This window comes from Nyctibius grandis, chromosome 9, assembly GCF_013368605.1.
Source record: "Nyctibius grandis isolate bNycGra1 chromosome 9, bNycGra1.pri, whole genome shotgun sequence".
NCBI classification, from domain to species: domain Eukaryota; kingdom Metazoa; phylum Chordata; class Aves; order Nyctibiiformes; family Nyctibiidae; genus Nyctibius; species Nyctibius grandis.
Genome location: NC_090666.1, coordinates 18,520,092 through 18,542,577, shown reverse-complemented (window position 1 = coordinate 18,542,577; position 22,486 = coordinate 18,520,092). Strand labels below are relative to the sequence as shown.

The following is a 22,486-nucleotide window of genomic DNA, read 5'->3' as shown; positions in this document are numbered from 1 at the left end:
AAAACCTTTTCCCCCTCAAAAAATACTTTTCTGAACTCCTTAAAGAGTATTGTTCTAGCAAAAACAGAGCATACGGTAAGTCAGGGTATTGAGAATGGGATGAGGGGTGCTGAATGCAACTGGAAATTAAGTGACAGAAAGGAATTGAAATACACTTATGTTTGTGGAACTAACAGTTTCCATATTCTCTCTCTGGATTAAGTTGTTCTCATTACAGATGTATTTTTTCTGGTAGCTAGTACAGGATATATTCGTTTACTTTAAAAACGCACAAAAATATTTTCCTTCAAGTAAGATACATTTTGCACCGAAGTGGTACAGGTCTTCTAGACCATGAGCATGGAAAAACTGACCCAAGTCTGTAGACAATCTGTATCAAAATAAAGAACTCCCAATTCTTCCAAAGATCCTACAATAGACCAAGTTTTTAGCATGCGTGTATATGATTAACTCCTCAAATGCACTGCTTACATCTGCAGAAGAACATTACAATTGACTGGATAATTTTTCTGAAGGGGAGAATCATCCAGCTCAGAGGAAACTGAAGATAACTGCAGCTTCCTACTACATGTGCTCTTAGAGAAGACAGGGTCTGTTTCCTGATAGGGAAAGAAAAAGTGGTCTCTTAAATTTTAGTGTTAAATGACATGCCAATGAAGCAGAATCATACAGTATTTGTATGGAGTTCAGAAGGTTTTCTAAACCACACAACAGTTATTCCAAAGTAAATACTAGAAGCGACCACAGTCAATAGAAGCACAGAGATCTTACATCTGGGATTGTGATCACAGAGCATATGCTGATGCTCGCATGGGTCCAGGGCGTAGCTGTCACTTTTGGATGAAGGACTCCTCCATTGTTTGTACCTAACACAACGAAAATCCTGAACAATTCTTTTAACAAACATTGCTTCACTCCTTTCTTCCTCCCAAATAATGCTTCAATTTTATTCTACAGGAGCTTTTTCAGGGGAGGATATCAGTTACAAGCCCCCGAAAGAAATTTGGTGAATGATCGTAGAAGATCACCAGATCAGAAAAAAAAAATGCCACTACACTCATTTCTACTGAGAAACAGCAGAATCTCCTAGAAACTTCAGTAGGAAGAAACATGAAGGCTGGAGTATTATGTGGTCTGGATGAAGTGTTCTTGTGAAGAGAGAAGAAAAAGCTATAGGTCTGCTCAGTTGTCAAGCATCTGTGACTAAAACACATAATGCTAAAGTGTTTCTCATCTCAACAGAAGCAGCCTGTAAAGAGAACACCTCTGGAAGGAGTAGAAGCGATGGAGAAAGCTGGTCATTCTGGCAGGAGAATTGGATGATATCTTCAATGAAAACTGATGGAAATATGATTTCAGTTTAGGAAATTTCAGCTTACCTATAAGTAGCTGGGCTAAATAAGGATATCAATTTTTTGCTAAAATTGTCCCCCTGCAGAAGACCTGGACATGAATATATCACAATAAAATTAATCAAGAATAAAGGTCAGCAAAAAAATGTTTGACTCCAAATATTGAGAGAAACTATCCTGAACAGATGAGTCAGTGAGATATACACACACACACGTTATAGGCAGTCCACTTAAACAGATGACTAAAAAGAAATTGTGCCCATATTGAAAATGAAAAGGCAATATGACCTTTATTAACACATGATTTTCATGCTATCAGGGTTGCTTCTATTCCAGTTCAAATAGATTTGTCTATTTTTTTCAAGACACTTTTTAGCATTTCATAATACTAGTCAAGCTTTATAATAAATCATACAGCAAAGTTCAAAAATGTTCAACTCTACTCAAGAATACTAACTGGGTTTAGTGATGCAGGTATTATGTTTATATCTTCCATAGAACAGCAAAAGAAAAAAATATCCAGCAATATTCTATCACAATTATTCAATTGTTTTGTTTTACAACTGTATATATAAACTGAAAAATTTACTTACTGGCACAATTTGAAAATGCTTTATTTTTAATCCATGACTCAATGACAATACAAATGTTTTGGGATTACTTTGGCTATCACGTACCAGGAATACCCTAAAAGAGATTGAAAATTTTCACAGTAAGATCACTCTGGAAAGCCTTTTGTAAGCGTCCAGTTAAGACTGTTGTAAATTCATGACAAAAGTATTAGTGAAAAGCAAAAATAATATTAATGATGTAAGTTATGCTTTTAATCAGTATTTTTTTGCAAATGTGTTACTGGAAATACTTCTTAAATTCTTCTTCACCTTGTCTATTATGTGAAAAATATGCATTCTCAGAATGAATGACACTGTAGGCGTTAGTTTTTACACTGCATAGAATTACAACGCATCTCTTTAGACAGAAAAGCACCCTCAAAGTTTGTGCTTTGAACAAAACTTTTCTTTACACTCTTCTTTAGACTCTTCTTAGACAGTTACCTAAATCACAAGCATTATAGGGAAAATTCGAAACATAGTTCAATAGGAAGTTTACAGAAAAGGTAATGAAAGACGTACCAGAACGATTTTCACATCTGGCCAATATTCATAAATGTACACTCACTTCTGCACATCAGCAAAATTCCCACTGAGACAGAGTTACACTCTGCCCACTTTCTGGCATCATTATTCAAATCACAACACTCTTAATGGCCAACAGTGTCACTGCGACTAGTTCACTGATAACTTATTCCAGCCAGGTTATGGACACACATAATTTTGCCATAATCCCAGTAGGACAATCTGGTACAGGCAAAGGATGATCACCAATAAGAGACAGCTTTTATTCAAGCACTGGGTTTGGGATATCGGCAGAGAACAGTTTGGAGGACAGCAGGAAGTACCTGAATCACAGCTTTGCAGTGAAGAGAGCCTGAATTGTTTGTACTGTGCAGGTCTGGAACAGATTAGCTAACCAATGTACCAAAGAAGGGAAATGGAGGGACAGCCATTGGCAAGCATGCTCCTCTTTCAGGACAGAAAAGAAACAGGCAAAATAGACTTGCAGGTATCAACCAAGTGAGCACTAGCGGCCACCTACTTTTGCCCAACCACATACCAGGAATTAGAGCACAACTACTATATGAAAATAAAGGATTCCAGGAGAAGAAAGCAGACAAAGGCTTACAGTGGATTTTCACTAATGGCATGGATCCAAACTACTAATTTCATTCCCCAAAGTTTTTAAGAGTTCTGTTTTTACAAAGTAAGAAAATACCTGGAATTAAGAAATTTTGAGTCCATAATCATTAACATTTCTATCAAAATAATCCATCCAGTCTAATTTGGAGCTCTGATACTAATTCATTTATTAAAGAGGGATAATTACCAACTCAGCATATGGCTTGTAAGAGCACACAGCAAGTATAAGGACAAACAGATCTCAATCATCTCTGGCTCTCCTCCTGAGCTCTCTCTCACCACCTGGTGGCCTTTCCTCCTCTCCAGGACATGAACGAAATTTCTCAGACCACAGTTAGATAGATCCTTTGCATAAACTTAAATCTTTTATATGTTTGTCATTAAGGACTGACGTTTTATTTTATTCAGAAAAATGACACTACAAGAATGTGCCACTTTGCAAATATCCAAAATGGGGTCTCTACACCCAAATACTGGGATCCACATTAAACAATACACAAAGTAATCACATTGGGCAGGAAAGAAAATACAAGTTGTTTAGGATTTATATTCCCATTCATCGGTTCTTTTAAAGTTAATTTTCTTATTTTTTTCATTATTTTAACAGCAAAGATAAGCAACATTTGTCCTCCTTCACATAAAAAGATCTTTACTCTTTTCTAACCTTATCACAGTAGACCTACTTTAGTTGTCAAAGAACCTTTAAAAAGATCACTTTACTATGAAGACAGGATTGTAGTTCATAAAATCTTAGAAATGCTGGTTGGAAGGGAGCTTTTTAGACATGCTGGGTGACTCCAATCAACTGCTCCTTCATAAATTTATAAGAAATTCTCTGAATGACCAGTTCCATTTTGTCATGGGCCTTTTGGTAATGCTATTATCCCATTCATCAATCAGATGCCGATCAGTTTGCAATCCTGTCAACCATTTATCACTGATAAGTCTTCAAATGTCCTTTAGGGAATAAAGTATGAAATCTACAATATTGCTATATAAACTTCTTTAAGAAACTTGGTTTTACACCAGAACAGTAGATCCAAAACCTTTATTCCTTCATAGCACACCTTAAGATTGTTGCTGTTCCTAATTCTGTTATTGGGTTATTCAAATACTGAGACTACTGTAGATCCTTTATATCATAATCCCTTTATCTTCTATAAGCCATCACAAACAGCGTATTTGTTGGTACCTACGGTATTACACAGGTCCTACCACCTCTATCATATATACAGATCTCCCTGCTTGGGACCACCGTAAAAGGCTCAACATGGATTATTTTCTCCTACCCCTCCGCACCCCCAGAAACTAAGATCTTATTATTCCCACAAAAAACTTCTGTATTTCTGGTGATAATTCATTCTTTCACCCCATCAAAAAGCACAGCATTTGTCACATGCTGTATGTAATGTATTAATGACTTCATTGTAATTCCTGAATACGTATCTGACAGCATATGAGCGCTCATACTACCATATTCTAATCAATTCCAGGCAGTCCATGCAGGAGTATCATCCTCACCAAAACCATAATGCATATCTACGAATAGATCTAAGAATATAACATAAACAACACTGTACTAAACTAATGTTAGCAAGGTATTCACTTCCTCATCTCAAACACCGTTGCTATTTACTTGTCAAATCTAGTGGGTTTCATTAACAGTATGTGTGTGTGCCCACTGAAATACACTGGAAGATTCATCAGCCCTAGAATGACATACTGCTCAGAAATACAAGTTGGATTCACAGCCATGTTCCGTCCCTCTCATGTAACAAAAGCAAAAATGAATGCAGGGTACAGAAGCAGTTTCAGGATGATTAGCCAGGCTTAAAAACACGACCCCTGAAATCAAAAAATAGAAGAAAAAAATACAAAAGGGAAAGTCCAATTAGCCATTCTTGTTGAGTATGACTATTTGTCTCCCTTTCCTTCCCATCTCTTTTTTCTTTTCCCTAGAGACCTTTTTGCAGATGTAGAAACAGTATTAGAACATACTTGTTGGGGATTGGCTGCATGACAAAGGTCATGGCTCATTGGAACAACTGTACGAGCAGAGCAGATTCTGAGGTGAGCAAGACTAGGCCTCAGGCCCTGGCCGAAACTGCAATTCATGCTGATGATAGCAGAACGGCAAGGATACTGAGACCTTGACAGGGATCGTAAACAACTAACTAAAGGGGGAGTAAGAGCCGTGAGAATGAGAAAGAAGCACAGCTGGCTAACCGCAAGTAGGAGGGATATGCAAAAGTAACTTGTAGAGCTTCAGCCAATCAATAGTTGACTAGTAGGCATAATTAAAATCCACTGTATAAATAGATGCTGTCTGGGCTAATAAAGTGACACATGCTTTATCACTCATAATGAGTTGTCTGCGTGTTGTTCCTCCGCTGCTCGCACATACTTAATCTAAAACTGAAGGAATTTAACCAGTAATCTGATATTACAGGTACCTAACTGGAAACAGACTCAGAGGAACTGAGAGTTTTACGGAATTACTCGTTCAATGAAAGAGGCTCACGTTTACATTTAATACAAGAGTAAGGATAAAAATACGGAAATGAAAAACGGGAGGATTTGAACATAAAATATCTACTTGCTTTGTAATTTTTTAAAAATTAATATTTAAATGAGAGAAAAACAAAAGTGAACAGTCTTATCCTAATGTTTATTGCTTATGACCAAAGGATAATACAATTTTTAGTCATTTCTTGAGGAAAAGCATACTTTTTGTTCTATGGCTGTCTCTGTACAGTTCAACTTAGAATAGGGTTAGTCAATGTTTTCAGGCTTGCTTTCATTCTTTCATCACTAATAAGAGATACAAAAGACACTGGTGCCAGAGTTGACAGTTCCCAGAGAATACTGTGCAAACACAGAGCTCAAGTGCCTGGCTCTGAGCAGACATAAGTAATCTGTCAGTGACAGAATCGAAGTGTTAGATCACCACTTTATTGCTTCCAAAAGATATAAAATAAAACCAACTGATCCCCAGATACCCTTATATAAAAGAATTTTTATTTCTATTAGGTAAGTGCAAAATCTTCCTTCTTCCATCTCCCCCCCAGTAAGAAGTACACGAAAATAGCAGTTGGTGACTAGAAATGTGTCTCAGAAGAGTTATGTAAAGAATTAACTTACCCATCTACAAGTCCATGCTGCAAAATAAGTCTCTGAGCCTCTTCTCTAGAGATTTTATGATGAAACCATGACTGAGATCTGTGTATAGCTGTAGAAATAAACATCTTTAAAAAACATTTTGCCTTTATTGAAAGAACCAGCTATTGCATTTCTCTGACAATGAATTAACTCACACATACCCATGTTAGACATGGCAATAGGACTACCATGTGAGTTCAGTCGTAGACACCCTCTCCTCTGTATGAGAGAGAAGTAAAAGCATGATTTCAAAGCTTTTTTGTTTAAAAAAAAAAAATCAGAAAATATTACTCTGATTAAGCAAAGGTGTTTATACCCGCCACACTAATCCTTCTTCAACTGCAACTGAAAGGGCCTCTGTTGGATTTTCTATAATTCTGCTTCTGTGTCCTGAGAAATCCATTGCTACTAAAGAATTTTCTGAAATGCTTCTCTGCAACAAAGAAAAATAAATTTAGTTTGTTCATTTTTTAAAAGATCCATCATTTCAAAGCGGGCTTCTGAGAAAACATTGTTTTGTAAGTGGTGTTTCAACTATCTGCAGTGTTTCCCATCAGAGCCAAACTCATTTTACCCTAGGGAGCATTTGTAATTCCAGTACGCTGCTGCAAAGCTCAATTTTACAGTCTAGCAGGACAGATCATCTTTTTGCATTACTGCAACAGATGATAAATGCATCACGTTACCATAAACTCTATTTACATTTTAACTATAACTAGCCCTTTTCATGTCAAAACAACTTTTATTAAGTTGTCCAAGTAACAGAAAAAAAGATAAAATACAAAATTCTTACACATAATAACAAAGATTTGAAATATTTTGCTATAAATATGTCATAAATTTATGTATTTTCTACATAAACTTTCACTCACAGTTGACCAGATTTAAGCACTGAAAACAGTCATTTCTATGGAGTTTAACTTCTATTATAGTACATCCCTTCTAACTCTTATCACAGACTCAACAATTGTAGGATCCATTATAAAAAAATGCTTTTTTTTTTCCTCCCAGTGAAAATCAAATTTGTAACAACAGAATAAAAAGCACTGAAGTTTGACAAAATAGTCTTAGAACTCACCAAAATACTTCTCAGAAACCAAAGTTTACAAAACCAAGCTTAACACAGATTGTAATGGCTCAAATATTGGCAGGCAATGGAATATCAAATAATTAAAAGAATATTCTAGCATTCTGTAAGTTAAAGTAACATCTGGAACACAAGAGGCCCAGATTTCTGTAGGGTTAGCAAAGCTTCCCAGTCCAAAACCAAAGCAGCTCTTTTTTGTTCCCGTTTGGTTACAAGCATGAATATAACTAGAAATGGAAGACAGCAATTCTGTACTCCACTGTAATTCTTGACACTATAATCTAAGGTCTGCCTGAGTAACGGCAACCTGTGAAGAACTCTGCAGAAGTAAAAAAACAAGGGCAAAATAAGAGAAAATGTTTGCCTCTAGGAGAGTGGAGGGAACTCCTTGTAGCTGACATGGCTGTGAGTTACTGCGGAATGTGAAACATGGAAGTGGTTCCCCTACGAAGTATGTTCATTAGCTTGTGCACTTAAGTCCCAAGTTTATTCAATTTGCTGTTTAATTCATGAATTATACACAAGTAGAAAAACAGTGCCATGCTTAATACTGGGTATAGATTCTGCCTGTGTTAGAAGCAACATAAGCTAAAATGCACTCAGCAGTGTAAGAGGAGAGAGAACCAGTAATGGCTCCCAGATCTGTTATAAAAGCAGCAGCTGGCTATTGTAACAGCTTCACATAACAGAAAACAAAGACATGGTCAGTGTATTAAGCACAATTCTGAAGCCATGCTTATTAGCAATACCCCTGAAAACTATTTTTGTGAATACCTGTAATAGAAAATGCATATTTTAGGCATTTTAACAGCAAGAACTATAACAAAATCTAAAAAAATCCACCATAAAATCACTGTCACAAGTCCTAGCAACAAGTAATTTTTACCCAATTTAGCCAACAAAAACCACAAAGGTGATATGAATCATCCAAGAAAAAGTCTGAAATCAAATGACTCATAATGAACTGGGATAACACAAGATATTAAAGAAAAGGACAACCTGATCCAATCCCAACTATGTGACTGAGGAGATGGACACAGCATCTAGTATAGGCTGTTGTTCCTCCAAAACTCAGTTCTGACAAATTACGGTGCTCCTCTGAAGTCCAGTCAGTATTACACCAGCTGAAATTCATCTTAAATACTTAATATTTTATATTAAAAAAATAAAATGGAAGTATTACTCTATACCGAAAAGGATGTGTTATAGCTTTCTTACTCATCATTTACAGCATGCGTAACCTTAAACACTGCTTCTTTTTAAATGCATTTATAGTTCTGCTGCTCTGTTTTCAAAATCCTCTCTCCAATCTTTTTGACAGTGATAATAAGCCAATGAACTCCCAAAATACTGGAGACTGACAAAGGGGAAAAGCCTGTTAACTGGTCTGAACTACCCAATTTGTATTAAGTAAGGAAATTAATTAATTAGCTCTCTCATCAACCCTGACAGCCCTAAAGTTTTTGGCAAGCATTCGCACATGCAAAGATTTGCAGGATCAGGTCAGTAGTGTAACTGACGCAAGTTACTTAAAAATAGCACAGTGGCAGAAACAATGTATTTATTCATGGAGCTACTGTAGGACATACCATAGGTGTTACATTCAAAGGGCTGCAGCCACTTCTACCTTGATATGGTTGCATGTAATTCTGATACAGCTGCATCCCATACTAAAACCAGAAAACAATATGGTTAGCATTTTAAATTATAAACCTAAGCCAAGTACATTTTTTTTGCAGGTGTGAAAGATAACATATGCTTTTCTTTACCATTAAAAACCAGGGACAAATGCTGTTAGGATAAGGAAATGCACATTGTCATTGTTGCTGCTGCTTTTATACATGTACATTCTGCATTAAATACTACCCGTTTAATACACCAACTGACCTATTCCTATTTTGTCACAAAGACACATTTTAAAAACATATTAAAGTTCTGTTCTTGTGTATTCTTGTAGCTTTGTCCAACACTACTCAACAATCTCACTGAATTGAGCATATAAGCATATGCTCAATGTTAAGTTTAAGTATTTGCAGGACCGAGGCTTCAGGATATCATCCCATCCCCTACAATGATTCCAGTACTTTGGTCTCTGTTTTTTTGGGATGCAGAAAAACAAGCTTTCAGAGTACAAAATTGATACTGATATTGCATGGGAACCTAGAATTACATTACTTCTCTACCGCACAGTATCAAAATTTCACATAGTAAACTCAAGCAAGAAGTTAATTCCACACAGAGAAATTACCTTAAGCAATCTAATTGCTGTCATCCAACAGGTCCTACTTTGTTCATCATCTGCACAGAGCTGTTTCAGGTCTCTGGTTCCTCCTGATTTGTTAGGCTAGAAGGCCACAGCACATTTTTTTTAGCATTAATGCATATCTTGAAGATAATACCTGTTGAAATAAAAGCCACTAATTCTCCTATTTTATAACAGACAGCTGAATATTGTTTTCAAAAACCTTAAAGAAACTTAAGCTTACCTAAAAACTGTGGCTTGCTTTAATATGTATCACAATAATAAGCTTGTACCTTAAAGGAGAATCCATAGTTTGTCGGTACTCCAGAAATCTTTTTGCCTGTCAAAGACATGTACATATCACTATTGCTGAATTCACAGAAAAACTGCAGATGCCTTGGCTCCTAAAAAGAAGAGCAATGTAATACAGTTAGACTATTTTTAGCCAGCCTCTCCAGATAAGAAACTCAGAAGCGTATAGTAGTTATCCTGTTCGAAAAGACAGTCTTACATACTGCAGTTTTAACTGTGACATCATAAAACCTAGAAAGAGACAACTCAACATTAATTTTATAATGCAGAGAAAAACCACCTCAAACTAGTCAAAGAGTTCATTCTTCTAGAGCGGAAGAAAAACCAAAGTACAAGTGATATCATTTCTTGGAAAACAACCACTAAATTCAAGCCACAATAATAGTAGAGTAGGAGTCGTTTTGAGAGCTGTATGCATTTCAAACATGAAAATAAAATACAGTTTCATAATCTGAAAAACAACATACTGTAATGATTACTGTCCAGTACTATTTCTAACCATTATCTCCATCCTCTAAGGTTAATTAAGTCAAGGAAACAAACAAAAGAAATTTGCTGAAGGATACAAAACCAGCTCAATCAATACTCTGGCAGTTAACACAGAAAATTCAGAACAAGAAAAAGCATTGTTTTAAGTGGTTTACGTAAAAGGTGTCTCAACTCCAGTGTATCCTGCTTAACATAATTTAAAGTTTAAAGTACTGCCATCAAACAGTTGAACTAATAAAATGAAAAACTGTCCAGTGACAAAATTTGAGAACTCTCAAAATTATCCCATAAAATCCTTTTATACATAGTTTTTTGTTATTTTAGATAATGAAGTATTATGTCCACCTTTCAGAGCATCTATTTATACTTCAGAATTTTAACTACTATTGGAAAATTCATTTTAAAAGGGCACTCTGTCAACTGATTGGAAAAATATTAACCATAATGAAGCAAAGTGATCAGGCAAAAAGAAACTACTGTTTCTAAGACAATACTTTCCCAATTTTATACCTCAGTATCTCTCTAGATTTTACCTATAATAAATAGAATTTTTTTTCCTTTTTATCACTGTAAGTTGAAATTCAAATTTTGGTTATTATTACAACACATTTGCTCTAACTTCATAGTTCTCTCTCTGTTTCCCTTTCATTCCCTTACCTTAGATGTACCTTTAGTGGAAAAATAAAGGCCAGATCTTCTCAAAAGAAAATACAATTTTTTCCACGATTTTTTTCCCTGCTCCTTTGCATGCAAATAACCATGAATCTCAGGATACGTGCTGGAGCTCAGGAACATCTGAAAGAAAATATCAGACAGGCATTTTTCTTTTCATTTGAAACCAGCTTTCTATTTTGTTAACATACTCAGGCAGGACCAAGGGGAATAAACCCCTAAATCCACTATCACACCACAGCAGTTCAGTTATGATTGCATCTAATCCCATTAAAGAGCACCTCTGATTTAAGGCGTGTAGAATGTTACACAACTCCAAGGTATGCTAAGCAAGTTACGTATTTATATAGAACATATGGTTTGAAACAAGAGCATTAGTTATGCAATATGTTGATTTCAGCAACAAAACCAGTGTAAGAAGTTCAGATCCCATGCCTCAGACCCTATTTATATAAAACTGCAAATCAAGGCTACTAAAAGAAGAAAAAAAAAATTGCATCCTTCCTGTGTTATAAACTAAAAAAGGGAACTGAACCGAGTTAAAATTAATTCAGCAAAAAAAATCATGAAATCTGACTCACAAAACCATGCAGGTCAGGCAGATAATACCATTTTCAAAAGGAGGGAACAAAGGTCTCAGGACCTGAACTGGTGCTTAAGTAGGAGCTTTAGGAGCTTTAGTTGAACCAAAACCAGGAGAGGCTGGGCCAGTCACCAAGTCAGCTCCTGCGTGTGCTCAAGGTCATGTGGCAGAGTATTGAAAAATCAGGAGGAAGGAAAGAGGATTGAAAAGTCTGACAGATCAGCCATTTTGCCTCCAGAACTGCAAGAAAAAGGCGTGCATCCTCACAAGCCATAGAAAAGGCAGAATGATACGGATAGACAGAGAAGTTAACTAATGCACTGAGAGAAGCTAACTGATGCACTGCCTCTACTCAAGGTATTCAATGGCTTCTCTTTAGCCATTTCAACCAGACATCGTCAGTGCAACACAGCTGTTATCTTGCTAACACCAAGTACAGTTTTACTCAGTCTGCAGAAGTACCCACTAAAAGCTGGCAACCATGCTAACTTTACTCTAATTCCATGTAATGCATTCAGTTTTATTACTCTTCTTACGATAAAACTATTCAGAACTATGACTCACATCTAAACAGACTAACCTAGAATTCTTCAATTTCCATATATGCAAAGGAATCTGTGTTGTTACTAAGCTCTTCAAGGAACCTTGCCCCAGACTGGTCTGCAGAATCATAAACACTATCTAGGCTTATACAGAGGTAAGGAACAAGGGATTTTCTGGTTGATATCTGCAAGTTTCATTGCTGCATTTTCCTCCTGTCCACTACCACTTCCAGAAAATCTGATTCGAGGACACGAAGCAACAGATTACCAGGCAAGAGACAGACTGGCCAGTACCGGACTGCAGCAAAATGATGAAGTGAACATGACTTTGGAAGTACACCAAGTTCTTTGGCACTAAATAATGCAGTCCAACCAAGATACACAAAGTTTCTTTCACTTTTATTGTTTTCCTACCTTGCAGTCAGATGCATGACTGTACCACCTGTAGACCAGCCGGATCTAATTCAATTCAGCTGGTGTGAATGCAGTAACATGGGCAGGCTTCATTTGACAGGGGAGTGCCCTAGCCCACAACTAGGAACATATCATGAATAGCTTCACTGCTATTCACCTGAATAGTTACACTACAATAAGACTAGGTACATCTATCCACATGTGCTGCTGGCACACAGCCGTGTACAAATGCAGTTTAAGCTATTTAAGTCACACTGACGTGGATGAGTAGGTCCTGGTAGGTGTTCCAGCCTGTTAATCTTCCCATTTGCCACGTATTAACAGGTTCACTGACGGTGAATATAAGGGCTAAATCCAAAAAGTATTTTAACTCCATAAACAAGTAAAATGGAAGCTTTAGGATAATCTAAAAGAGTCAATGTATGTAAAACCAAAAGAACGTGTTTTTAGGCTTTAGAATTTCTCATGAAGATGAAAGGAGTGGCTGGCTCCCAGCCTGCACAAGTATCTTCCACAGGATTTCTGCCATAACAACTTCAAACTAGAAGTGCTGTCATGAAAAACACTTTTCTTACTCAGCAGGCAAAGTGAAGGACCAATACAAAGCTCAGCTTCAACAGTCACTGTTGTACCCCTGCTATCAATTAAAATAAAGTAGCAATAATGCTAGGAAAAAGGCAGTCCTAGATCCATCTTTTTCTTTCTAAGACAGCTGAGGACTGTGTGAGAAAATATAACGTGAACAAGCTATAGTCAAAACCATTAACTGTCACAAGGAATGAGCAGTAAAAATATCTCAGAGTGAGAACTGACTATCTGTAATAAATACCTAAACCTAAAGATAGTAGAAAGATAACTTCCTTGGGTTTTTTTTTGTTGTGGGTTGGTTTTGCTTGGTTTCTTTATTGTTGGTTTGTTGTTTTTTTTAATGGAAGTACATGCAAGTTTACTCTGAGGGGGAATGTATCCCTGCTTATGCAGATAAGAGGTAATCAAACTATGACAAAAATAAGAAAAGTAAGAAAAGTCCTTAATATAGGAAGAAGTGGGGAGAGTTAAATGCTGGTATGCTGCAGACAATGATTATTGGTCACACAACATGCAGAAATAAGCTTGCACCCTCCCCCCCATGCAGTGAAATACATAATGTCATAGGTAGGGTGGTGTCAAATGTTACCATGTCTTGCAGATACTAATATATGACAGCACCAAGGACTCAATTATGATTTGATCAGATGTAAAACCAACCAATTTAAAACCAATCTGAACAAAAAACAAAGCAAATGAATGTCTTTTGTTGGAAAAAAAAAACAACACAAACAAAAAATCAAATCAATCAACAAGTACAAAAACAACAGAACAGGAAAAACATCGCACTGCCTCGGACAAATATAATAATAAAAACCACAGAAATACTAGATGTCACTGAATGCAATAAAGATTGAGAGCTGCACTCCTAACTATACAACTTACTCGTCTGCACCTTCAACATTTTCAATGAAAGAATGACTGCAGTAGCGGAGACAACATTTGCTAAGGTGGATGCTTCTCAAGCACTTCCACACTATTTTGGAGAGTCAAAGAAGCCACCATTTTCCTAAGACTCTGTGAATCAAGTTTGAATTTGACGACTGATTTCTTAAAAGATGTGATGACAGCCATCCATGATCCAGCCCAATGCTACTGGGGATAAGCAGGATTTCCCCTGAACCTGCTGATAAATTTTGGGGGCACCAAGTAATTCCAGTGAAGAACTAATACTGATTCTCAGTGTTGCCTCCTATAGACTTCAGTCAATCTGAGGGGTTTAGACTGGGAAACAGGCCAGCAAAACCTAGAGGGGAAGATGAGGAAAGGCAACGGGCAGACTAGAACACATCTAGGAGATTGACAAGAGACTGAAATTCAGTGTATGGCTATTTCAGCCTGAATACTGGAACGCAGTCAGATGAGAAACTGGTCAGGGAAAGAGGGACTTACCGTGGCAGAGAGATTAAAGAAATGAAAGCTTGAATCTTAAAATCTGTGAAGGCAGAGAATGGGAACAACAAAGAACTCATGGCAAGAGATGGCAATGGGGAAAGGGCAAAAAGAAAAGACACTATCAGTGATTCTACCTTTCACAAAATTATGAGTGTTTCGCTTGGTAATCCTGTTCTGTCTTTAACTTAATTTTTGCATATACAACATTTATTTTTTATGTTTATTTAGGAAAGACATATGCTCCCTTCTTTAATATATTCTACTTCAGGTGCAAGTTTTTTGTCATTGCTCTGGAAAATGGCTTGGACATGTGGTATCTACAAGAGGTTCTTTTAATGTTTTCACATAGTAAGTAAAAAGCTATGAGAAAGAAGCAGCCAAACTGGTCAATACAAGACTTGAACTCTGAACTTCAAGTCTCCCTACAGAACCTCAATATCAACTGCATGTATTAAACAATGAGGAAAAAGGGAGGGAATAGGTCTATTCTTAAAGCAAAACCAGAAAAAAGTGTAATTACACGAGTATTTTCAACCTTCTATTTTGAAGATGTCACTGTTACATTTAAAACACTGACTGACATGCTGCATAGTGAAAAAAATTCTGCTACAAATACAATTAAAGATTAAAAAAAACCAGAATTACAAAATTGGAGAAATGTTATTCATAGACAAAAAGAAAATGAAAGAAACCTAGGATAAAATATTGACTTCAGTGAGGCTAGGATTTCACCTATTAACTCAGAAGGATTCAATTCTGTCAACACTATCTATGTTGTGCAGTCTATTCATTGGAAATGCTGTCATAAATAAGAATACAAAAGGATCTAGTATGGACATGAATTCATCTAAAATAAGAGTTGCTCCAATAAGGAGACGATGTTTTAAACAAGACACAAGCCCCATTTAAAATTACATTCAACAACAGTTTCACATCTAATTAGACTAAGTGAATTTAACTTGTTGCCCACCTATGAAAGTTGCTGATTCTCAAAAAACAAACAACCCACCCCAAAATCTGAAAATTAATAGAGTATTTCATTACTATGGGGAGAGGCCTCAGAGTAAAATCTTCATACTGCGTTCATTTTTGACATGTTTTAAAGCATCCAATTTGCAAAAATAACCTAAAGCAAGTTCCAAATAATCCATACTGCCTACCACTAGACATGTGCATATGGTGATGTGTCTCAGAGCAGCCACACTCTAATCAATACAGCAACACACTTTTTATGCTAAAGGTCTTCATGGCAGAGATTAAACCTCTCTCTTTGGTATACGTAGACATTCAGTATATGTCAGACCTAGGAATTTTACTTAGCACATGTCAAATAGATAGGAGACTGGCATGGTTTTTTTTTGGTTTTGGGGCTATTTAGAGGCTCTGATTTAAAGTCATCAGCCAAAATACTCACTCTTTCACTTTCAATGAAAGTCAAGAAAAACATACTTGAAAAACATTTTACTTGCCTACAGCTCAATCCACAAAAAGCTATAAAAGTATCAGAAGTGATTTTTTAATCACTTGTAAGCATTGAGTTGTTAAAACTAATGTCTCTCTTGATACTTGACCAAGCACATCACAAATAATAACACAAGCCCATTAACTTGTCTTAATGAAAGTTTCCAAGGAAACAGTGACACACTGTAAACAATTTACCCAACAGCTTCTGCTGAAACATGCATAATGGCTGCACAATCCACAAAAGTATCTCTAATTTTTGCCTAGTAAGTTTTATTTGATGAAATACAATTAAACAGACAATACTACATAAAATAGCAACAGAGGAGAGTTCATAAAATTTTTTTCCAGCTATCAAAATGGGATATAACTATATGCATTTAGAATGATTCTTATCTTACCAACAAGGTCTGCACATGTTTTACATATCACAATATGGGCTTAAGGAAGTTCTGTGCAAAAGTATATGGCAAACAGTTCCATTACAGAAGTCTGTATTATTTTTTTCAAACTACCAAATTACATTTGCAAGGAAAAAATATTAAGTTCTATTAACAAAGGAGACAAGATTTTCTAAATTAAATGTTTACGTTAGACTGCAAAATCTATTTGCTATTTAGGTAGTAAAAGTGAACCAATTCTCACTCGATATGCAGCATCTTTTGAAATTACAAAGTTTTTATTTAGGTTTGTAAAAATGATTTACAGAATCTAGCATGTGTCAATTTAATTTAAATTGAAACATTTTTTACTATATTTGGGATAATCTTAACTTCCTAACATCCACTTTTATAAGGATATAACAATTTAATACAGAAGAATGCTTTGAGAGTAAGCTCTTTCATGTTTTTCTTGTATTGTTGGATGCCAAGGTAGAATTTAATATATAGCTGCAAAAAAAAAAATCAGTAATTTCTAGATTTCTTTTAGGTCTACCTTAAATATCTTGTGTTACTACGTTCCCTTTCCAATCATTCTTTATCCCCAAAATTCACACACAGGGTTGTTGTCTTAAGACCAGTGAAAGTTCTTCTATTAATTATTTTTTCTAGTGACAAGCAAACAAGAGTGATGTGTATGTTTCCACCTTTATTACTCATTTTTCCCCTCTTGGAGAAGGAAGACGATGATCCCTGATATGGTCATTCTGTGAAATTATTCCCACTGTAAATTAAAATCTTGTGTCCGCTTAAAAGATGACTAACACTGAGTGACCTACCATATTTTTTTTCCAAAGGCTACAGTAGCCCTCAAGCTAACAAATCATACTAGTCAGTCTAAATTTTCTACTCATTAATTTTAACCATTTAACTCTTTTTTTATATGCATTTGTATCACATTACCAGTTCCTCAGTATTCTACCAAGGCCTGCTGTTAAGTATGTGCAAAGTATGGCAGCACTCCACGTTTCTAAGGAATCAGGGTCTTTCACCTGAAATATCCAATAAAGGTATTAACCATTTTTACTGCATTTTGTCTGATTTGGCACTCCTTGATTCTGAAAGAATGTGCAAGTTTCCAAGTGGGGTCATATAATAACTGCCTGGAAAGGACACATCACTTTATATCTCATAAGGAAAAAGTTATTAACAATGTTTTGAGTTATTCAAAACCTAGCAACAGCTGCAACAGTGACAAAAAGCTATGCTCACACAACACAGACAATGGCAAATCCTGAGCTATGCTGGCTCATCTTCATTCAAAGATTACATACCTGTAATATCCCAGAGTGGCTTACGGCTGCATTGGTCTCACTTGGAAAAGATATCATATGATCTGGAAAAAAGCTCTGTAACAATAATAATTTGTAGCAAAGTTCCATAAAAATAAATATTAAACTTCCCATCTCCTTTGGATGTAAAATTAAAGTTCTCAATGCAGTGCAAGACACTGCAGATTCTCTGATCCAATAACTTATGCTTATCTTAATATCATTCCTAAATTTGTGACATCCTATATATTATTTATGAAAAACCTAGAATTTTGAGAAAACATCAGTGGTCTCTAGAAGCAAAAGGGTTTCATACACCAGTGCAAGTCATATTGCAATACTTGGCCCTTAGTGTTGTTTTTCTAGCAGTTATTTCTATTGCTGTTGACATGTAAGACTTGCCTGGGGCTTCAATATGCTACAAAGTAGGGAGGATATACACCAACATGCTGAAAAATATATTGTTTTTCATTGTCTTCATTACACTAGAAAATATTTTTGAATAACTTCCATTAATAGAGAATAAGTCCTCTCAGGTTTTTTTTAATTGTCCATTTTGTATGATACGAACTAACATAAAAATCTGACTACATCAATATGGTGTGGTTAAAAAGTCTACATTTAAAGTTCCAATTTTATTATCAAAGAAAGCTCAAGGGGTAATTTATGGGACAGACCTGCAGCTGGGGAGTTCAAAATAGTCATGCAGATATGAACCAGCCAAGAATTTGACCATTACCAATAAAGTTTTCTCAAGGCTTGGACAAGTTTGAAGCTAATATTCCCTTGACTATCCAATGTCCACTAACTTTCATTTTTAATAAAACTGAACTACTGGTAATGTTAATTCATATTGACTTATTTCTGATAAAGCACCCTTGCTACACCTGGGACCACAGTACCCAGAAGAATGATTCAACAGGAATAGTTGGGACTCTGATTAGCCACAGCTGCTGATGCTAGTCACAGCTGCACGTCTGCCACACTCCACAGCTGGTTCCACTCACTGGTTAACCAATACACAAACATGCTTATTCTTTAAAAGCTTCTCTACTAACTGTAGACCATCTCAAGCTTAGAATTTTTCACTAGTGCAGTGATATCTCCATTTCAGGGAATTACATGATTTGCCCAGACAAACAAAGGTAGAGCAAGAAAAAAACCCTCAGATCTCTTCTGTCTTTTGGTATCTTAATATTTACCTTTTCATCCTTTTCACAGGTAGATAATTTGAGTTCCCTTCCAGTTTCACCTTTCAAGTCCTCATACATTTCTGCTATTTCTCCTTTTGACATCTGAAACAAGCTGGCTCTATAAGAGACAGCATCAGGAGTGATCCAAATCCACCATGCGTTTGAGCAACCAGATGGTGAATTTTTCCTGCTGAGCCAGGACTGCTTCCATGGCCTTTGCCATCAGCCAAGGTCTGAATCAGCAGCATTAACCTTTGGCAACATCCTTGAGTTATAAATTGTCTCTGCTCTCTTTCCATCCCTTACGTACACTAACTTTGGCTTCACTTTCACTTACTCCTAATAGGTTATGGCTGCTCATGGCCTTTTGTGTCAGTTGTCATTTAGCTGCAGCTCTGAGAAGCTGCCATGGGGCAGCGCTGGGCCATAACACTCTATTTTCACTTTAACAATAAATTCATCTTTGCTACAGATGCCCCTCCTCACATTGCTTCACTTTATATCTTGTTGTCACTTGATGGAAACTTCATTCAATTTCAAAAATTTTATTTTGCCGTAGGTGTGCGTGCAAACTTCAGTAAAGTTAAACCCATGTCTGCCTCCTTCACCCCACAAAAAAAGTATGAACACGGACGATTTCCAATTGCAACAAAGGGACTGGCCAACAGTCACACACACTACAATATATTCCTATATGCCATATATTCCCTCCCAATTATTCCTTTTGACTCATGTTACATTAACAGCTTTACAGTCTGCCTATCTGTGTGTAACAGGAAAGACTATTTTGCAGCAACAGGAATTGCACCACTTCACAGATATAATGTTAGGACTCACCAGTGGATTTTTAAAAAACTCATACTTGGCATAATTTTTTCTAAAATACAGTTTGTTTTCCTCTTCCGTTACCCAATTTGACTGGACTTCCACCACTAATTCATGGTCCTCTATAGCTCTTCCTGTAAAAAAAAAACAAAACAAACAAATTAAAAAAAAAACAACACATAACCTGCACCTAAGAGCCTACGAGTAGAATGTGAAAACACAAAGGTCAGATAATAAAAATATTATTAAATTGGACTAATACAAAACATGAAACAAGCAGTCTGAACACAGTCCATTAATCAGGTCCATGTTACACCAAGTTACTGTTCCACCTCAGTAGGGCCCAACTTCTGAGGGAGGTTACACATGAGGTATTTTGTTTGTGTTTTGTTGTTGTTTTCTTTTACAAGAGCAGCTGAGGGCTTCATTCCATTTCATGGCCAAATCCATGCTCTCCCTGCAGAAGCCAGGCTGTTCCTGCTGTGTGAGGCATGGCAGCAGACCTCTTCAACCATTCACTCAGCCTGGCTGAGTGTCAGCAATGTCTTTCTAACACTCCTTTCTCTAATGCATCATTCATAAAGTGAAAGTTATCTGCAACATACAATAGCATTAATTTGTCATCTTCTCCCCAGACCCCTACTATGTCCTGAAGCATTTCTAAAACTGCAAATGAACTTAGGGCATTTCAGTGTTTTAATGTTTTTGCACAAACCAGGGATACTGAGAATTTTAGCAGCTGTAGAACTAGCATATGCAAAAGGAATGGTAAAAGTAAGCCATGAAAAAAACTAAAACAGAAAACAAAACAAAAACCTACAAAGTGAATCCTAATGTGTAGTTTGGCTTTGCGGTGAGGTGAGGGGAAGAAAAGGCAAAGAATTCAGTTATTTGCACCACAGCACTGGTGTTCAGAATCACCATTCTCACTGCTTTAGACTGCTCCTGGCACTCACATTCTTGAGTGAATTTTTCGATTTTACAGCAATATGAATTGCACTTATAGAAAAGAGAGAGAATTTAAGGACTTGCCTGTAGATGTGTTGTGCATGTTTACGTGTTGCATGCTCTGAGTAATGCAATGGGACTACTCATAGTGCAGGAAGTTAAGCATAAATCCTGAAAGACTATGGATAATTTCTGTACAATATTACTTATACTGCCTTTTTTTTAAATAAATTTCAGCAGTTTATGAAAACATGTTACAAAAAAAGGATGAACAGGCTTCCAAATGAGTATACAGTTTTTGTGGCCACTTGTACGTCATTGTGGGCTCATACTAATGAGAACAAGATGGAGCTGAGCAAAGTCATAGATTTTATTTAAATGATCATTGTCACCTCCAAATTTAAATTATACTCCAACAATGAGTTACAGGTTAAGAACAGGTTTGAGATCTATACTTAAGTCTCCCTGCCAGTTACGGAGTTTTAACATCCAATTCTGATCATTGCTTCAAAGGGAAAAGGCAATTAAAAATATCTTATAAAAACCACGTAACTCACATTTTCCGATCACATTTTCTATACTTCACTGCATTATCATAAGAGATCTTATGATATACTTTAAATGAATGTTGATGCTCTCATATAACTGCCTGTTGTTAGAAACTTTTTTAAAAAATCATTACAGATAAAAGAATAGTATAGATTTTTTAAAAAATTTAATTAGGCATAACATTAAATTAATATAAGTGGTAAATTTTTGCAATTGTCCTGGCTAAACACAGAGCCTAACTTTCATAAAGTGTAGCACATACAACTTTCTAAGAGATAAAAATCAAACCTCAAATGTGAAATCATTAAAGCCTCTTTAGAACTACAGCATCTCTTTATTGATCTGATCTCTTGCCACCTCTTTTGCCAGTCACTGCTTCATGCTTCCACATTGTCCAGTCAGGTGGACAGTGTACTATTGTAGCCTGCAAATCTATAAGCTTCTTCAGGAAGTTTCCAGCTAGCAAATTCAGAGACAGTATACTCATACTGCTAAATTTCACCTCAGCAGGAAAATATCAAACTCATGACTAGCAGAAGTCAGAGCACCCTCATGATCTACAGATCAAGTAGGGAAAAGTTAAACTTCCATTAAATTTAACTCATTGTTCATTGAATTTAACTCATTCTTGAGCCCAAGACAGAGATTAAGGATGCCACATGAAACTCACATTTTGTAACCAAATCACATTAAACAAATAAAAACATAAAGCAATTCAGAAAACAAAATATATCCCCAAAATACTGAAAGAACAGTGAGCATTTTAAAATCTTGTACCAGCTGCTCTACTCCAAAACACCTTCTTCAGATGCAGGGGTAAAGAGACACTAAAGAACTGAAGCTCTCACTCAAACCCAGCATTTTTTTTTCCTTTCAGTTTTATAGAGAGAAAGTGCTCCTCTGGGATGACATTTAAAACTCTTAAATGCTTGGCATTGTGACATTTAAGAAAATACCATTTCCTGAAGACTTACTTCTTGGTACAAAAACAAGACATTCTGCATCACTCCAATGGATGGGTAAGGATGCTGGTATTTCTGTATTTTTAAGGTGTCACATCACAGAATATTTTAAAATTGATTCAACTTACTGTCTTGAAGAAACCAAAACACTGAGTTAGTGCCCTCCAAAACACAGCCCTGTAATCAAATCCCTAAATGTTGCCACGAAAAAGCTGCACTTTGGTTTAGTTAGATCATTTTTTGTC

At 36.2% G+C, this 22,486-nt stretch overlaps 1 protein-coding gene across 1 annotated transcript in view; it reads right to left on the bottom strand.

Moving 5' to 3' along the window:
* Nucleotides 1-22,486, bottom strand: part of GRB14 (growth factor receptor bound protein 14) — a 71,565-nt gene that overhangs the window by 2,290 nt on the left and 46,789 nt on the right. The window contains exons 4-13 of the mRNA XM_068407847.1: nt 19,795-19,916; nt 17,768-17,842; nt 11,056-11,193; nt 9,891-10,001; nt 9,604-9,699; nt 8,945-9,025; nt 6,585-6,701; nt 6,430-6,487; nt 6,251-6,338; nt 1,946-2,039 (exon numbers count right to left, since the gene is read on the bottom strand). Of these exons, the coding sequence (XP_068263948.1) occupies nt 1,946-2,039; nt 6,251-6,338; nt 6,430-6,487; nt 6,585-6,701; nt 8,945-9,025; nt 9,604-9,699; nt 9,891-10,001; nt 11,056-11,193; nt 17,768-17,842; nt 19,795-19,916 (980 nt within the window). The remainder of the gene's footprint in view (nt 1-1,945; nt 2,040-6,250; nt 6,339-6,429; nt 6,488-6,584; nt 6,702-8,944; nt 9,026-9,603; nt 9,700-9,890; nt 10,002-11,055; nt 11,194-17,767; nt 17,843-19,794; nt 19,917-22,486) is intronic.